The sequence below is a fragment of the Gekko japonicus genome, unplaced genomic scaffold (genome assembly GCF_001447785.1).
Source record: "Gekko japonicus isolate JY-2015 unplaced genomic scaffold, Gekko_japonicus_V1.1 scaffold3128, whole genome shotgun sequence".
Classification (NCBI taxonomy): domain Eukaryota; kingdom Metazoa; phylum Chordata; class Lepidosauria; order Squamata; family Gekkonidae; genus Gekko; species Gekko japonicus.
In genome coordinates this window covers 13,336-17,664 of record NW_015170985.1, presented here as the reverse complement: position 1 = coordinate 17,664, position 4,329 = coordinate 13,336, and the positions used below count along the sequence as shown (strand labels likewise).

Below are 4,329 nucleotides of genomic sequence, written 5' to 3'. Positions count from 1 at the left end.
CTTCTTGTCTGCACTAAACTTATGCACAGAGATGTTGCCTATCAACCTCATCCCCCCCAACACTGTATAATGCAAGAGTTCAAGTTTTAATGTGCAGAAACAAGGGATTTACTATGAGTGGGTCTTCGGCAGCTCTCATAGGTTGACTGGTGCCCCACCTAAAGCCTCCCTGTGAGGTACCTTCCATGAATCCTTTAGGTTTGTAAAGAACTGGGGGGGGGGACTTCATATTCTGATCCCCTGAAATGGTGCTTTGGACCACCGAACCATAGACTCTGTGCCCTGCCAGCTGACATAGCTGACATTATCGTCCAAGACAGTTTTTTGTGCAAAGCACTCCGAAACATCTAGGTTTACATTACTGAGAGTGGACGAATAATGAACTGTGGAGGGTCTTATGTCTCCTACCTGTGAACAAGCCCAGTTCCTATGGCTCCTGACTCCTGAGAGTGTGCCCTGAAACATGCCATACAGCAGTGCTTGGTCCAAAGCATGCTTGCTCCTTTCTATAACATGTCAATCCAGAACAGATTATCCAAGATATTAAGAAAAATGACTGGTAAAATACCTGATAAAAATGCACAATTTGGAATTGTATGAAGCTAACAGAATTTAGTTTTTGTGGCAAAGAATTTTATTCTTTTACCTCTACACACAATGTGCAATCAACAATCCCTGTCTGAAGTTGTGTGGAGTCATGGGGCTCAAACATGTGTACCACATTAAAATTCATGGCAGAAAACCAGGATAAAAAAATGTGACAAATACATAAAAGAATTGCTTTCCCCAACTTCCTTATCTTGTTTCCCTATCACTTTAGAAGTTAATGGTTTACTTATATAGCTTTCTAAGGGATTAGATAATCTAAGAGATTAGATACATAACTCAACATTTGCAGATTTCACCTCATTCTCAAATTTACTATGCCATATTGTATTTTTTCTCCACCAGGAAGAAGGCTGCAATTGCTTAACGACCAGCAAATAACTCTACAGCTGGGAAGTAAGAATTATTTATCCAGGCAAGCAATGCGCTAACCAACATGGCAGACTGAGCATGTGAGAGAGCATTGTTAAGATGTCATTTACGATCATCAAGGATGTTTGCACTGTTGCAATTTTACCCTTATCTCAAGTGCATCTTACGTGTGCCTTATCATAAATTCCTTGACATTTTGCCATCAAAATCTGTATAAATGCGGGGACCCTGATGTCCTCTCCTTCATCCGTTCTCCAGCCTTACATTTGTCTCCAGAGAAAAGAGAGGTCCTAGCTGGATTTCCACTATGAAGACCCTTTTCCTGCTTTTTGCTGTGGCCTTCCTGGTGTTCCAGGTCCAGGGAAATGCCAACCCAGAGGAAGATGGAGGTGATGCTAAAGAGGCAGAAGGTGAGTGGAAGTAGAAACGTTTCTTGAGGTTGATCTAGAGAGGAGTCTGTGGTATATCAGAAAGTATATCACAGTTGTGTGGCAAAGAGCTTCAGGCTTCCTTGGGTCTGTGCTGTTTGGTTTCCCTTGCCCTCTAGTGCTCAGAGGTGAAAAGTTCTGTAAATGTTATGATGAAATATCCAGAGTTGGAGATCATCATCCCACACCCTAGTGTAAATGGTTTGGATAGATCTTATTACAATTCTGTCTGTTGTATCCAGCCAAGACCAAGAGAATTTGCCTGTAAGCAAACAAACGGGAAGATGGCGTGGGTCTCCTGCTGCTGTTGCCCTGGGGGGGGGGGGGGGGGGGGGGGCTTTGCTCAACCATCAATAGCAAAGAAAGGATGGTGGTGTTGATCTCTTATGGGTTCAGCAAATCTGCCTAGGAAGAAATTTATGAACCTCAGAATGGAGACATAAAGACACTTCCAGTTCTGAACAGTTTCAACAAGCACTCCGAGCTTAATCTGATGCTGTTTTTACTGTCCTTAATTTTTTACACTGAAGATTCTGTTCACTGTAAATATATCGTTGCTTCATTCAGTTGCAAAAACAGCTGTTGATCTCTGCATCACAGTGACTCAAAGCACTGCAGACTGAGGACATCAAGTTCCCTTCCCACTGATATAGTTTGGAATGGTTCTGTTGGACACCATTCTCTGATTTGAAGGCAAGGAGCCTAATACATCTTATTAACGTATTCCAACAGATAAAAATTCTGTCCCGGTGGATGAACTGCACTGCAGAAATCAGCATATATGTCAGATACAAAGTTGCTGTCAGTGATGCTGCCATGGAGATCTCCAAGGTTTTGGCAGTGATCCCCCCCCCCAAGCCACAGCGCATGATCCCCCTGAAGCTCTTCGTGCTGAAACCTGTGCAGATCTCCAGGGCAGCACATGGACAACATCAGTGGGTCAAATATGAGGGTGAGGTGAGGCAAGGGTCTTGGGTGACGTACCTGGAGGGGCATGCACTCTTCACCATCTTCCCTTCATTGTCACCATTGTCATCATCATCTTCATCACTGTTGCTGTGCTGCCCCCTCCCTCATCCTGGAGCTGGAGCATTTAACAGTCCTTCCCGTTTTTGTTCTCCAAGCCTCTTTCAAGACCTCCAGGCAAACTGCACAAATCCTGTGGGGCTCCCTGAACTCTCACATCTTCTCACTGAGTTTGCCATGCTCTTTCATGGCTCCTTTGGAAACAAGTGGAGCAGGACTGTTAGCCACTGTGGCTCTGGGCTCCTGCAGTGACAGGTGGTGGAGTGGGTGGGAAGTGAGATGTTTTGGGATGGAGGTGGGCAGGCTGTGAGATGTGATGTGGTAGGGGGCAGACAAGAGGCAGGAAGAATAGCAAGGAATGGTGGCAGCGGGGGGTGGTTGCTGGTGGCATCTCCCTCAGGCTGTGGCCTTGTTTCTGTAACCCCTGGCTGAATTAGGGAAAGGTACAATGTAATTAATTGCAGATGGGACAATAATTCTCTCTGTCTCATTTGTCTAGGAGCTGCTCACCCAAGAAGCAGCATTGTGTGTAAAACTATGGGAGGCAGTTGCAGACACAGTTGCTTACATAATGAGAAAAGTGTCGGAAATTGCTTGCCGGGGATCTACTGCTGCCAGGGTTTCTAATAGAGAGCACAAACCCAATGGAGACCTCAGCAAGACCACGCACCTGTGACCAGAGAAGAGAAAGAAACCACTTGATTTCAAAGAACAATGAACAGTTGGCTCTTCCTGTACATCTTCCTTCATTGATTAAAATGAGATTTGCATCCATCTGACTGGTACTCTGTTATTTCATTCTTCTCCAAAGAACTCTGTCTCCTGTGATTATGAATGCTCTGTCCAATGCACCACCTATGCTGTTTGTCCTAGGCATCCTGACAACACATCCTTAAATGGAATGGGTTCTAAATGCAACTCTCCCTACATCAGCAAGTCAACTCTTTCTGGCCCTAGGTAATCCTTTTCTTTGCCTGAGACCAGCACTTCCACCAAGGTATAGATAGTAACTCTCAGGCTGGAGCAAGTGATGCTCTGTATCCTTGGTGCTTGGGGGGGGCAACAGTGGGAGGGCTTCTAGTGTCCTGGACCCACTGCTGGACCTCCTGATGGCACCTGGTATTTTTGGCCCCTGTGTGACAGTGTTGGACTAAATGGGCCATTGGCCTGATCCAACATTGGCTTCTCTTCTGTTCAAGCATGCCTTTAGTTTCTGCCAGGTCTTAAGAATATCAGAACAATATAGCTGTCGTTGTCTCCACATGTTCAGTCTTCTTATTTTATAGTCTATCAGGAACTCCCATTGGCTCACTTCTTTGCAAATGTGCATGCAACATAGATGCACTGGATTGCAGTCGTACCAGTATATAGAGGTGTGCTCCAGGGTTGTGGGAGCGGGATTTTTTAACATCACAATTGCTTCATTTCAGGCAGGGTTTTACTGGTTCATGTTAGAAATCTGTGTGGTGATTTCATGTTCTGGATTTTGGGGACTATACTGCAGACACCAGGCAACATTTTTTCCCAATGTACAGCCAATTCAAGGGTCTCTGGGTCTGGCACAGTATTCAGCCCTCTTTGTCCTATCAAGACCTCCCAGATCTCAAGGACATGCAGCAAAGGGGCTCAGTTTTACTGGTCCCCACCCAAAGTAGTTCATTTCTGTGCATGTACACTGCAGACAAAATTATTTTCAAGGCACAGACAATTCAAGGGTGTCTTTGTGCAGCCGTCATTGAACATAATGCCACAAAAATCACACAGAATGCAGTCTTTCCTCTCCTCTCAAGACCTCTGAAATTTAAACACATGTTGCACAGGAGCTCCATTTTACCAGAGACCAAAGTAGGTGAGTTTCTGCACATGTGTACTGCAGACACCTTTCTTTTCAATGGAC

The 4,329-nt window shown here is 45.0% G+C and overlaps 1 protein-coding gene across 1 annotated transcript; it reads left to right on the top strand.

Moving 5' to 3' along the window:
- The first annotated feature begins 972 nt into the window (after window positions 1–972).
- LOC107116948 (beta-defensin 105A-like) lies at window positions 973–3,094 on the top strand. The gene is made up of 2 exons (XM_015418976.1): window positions 973–1,388; window positions 2,932–3,094. Exons 1-2 carry the CDS (start codon window positions 1,286–1,288, stop codon window positions 3,057–3,059), a joined length of 231 nt encoding a protein of 76 aa, XP_015274462.1. The 5' UTR covers window positions 973–1,285; the 3' UTR covers window positions 3,060–3,094.
- The last annotated feature ends 1,235 nt before the right edge of the window (window positions 3,095–4,329 follow it).

Excerpts from the sequence above, each read along its gene's own strand:
- LOC107116948 (XM_015418976.1), top strand. The coding sequence starts at position 1,286 with ATGAAGACCCTTTTCCTGCTTTTTGCTGTGGCCTTCCTGGTGTTCCAG. Across the intron at positions 1,389-2,931 it reads TGATGCTAAAGAGGCAGAAG|GAGCTGCTCACCCAAGAAGC; the intron begins GTGAGTGGAAGT and ends TCATTTGTCTAG.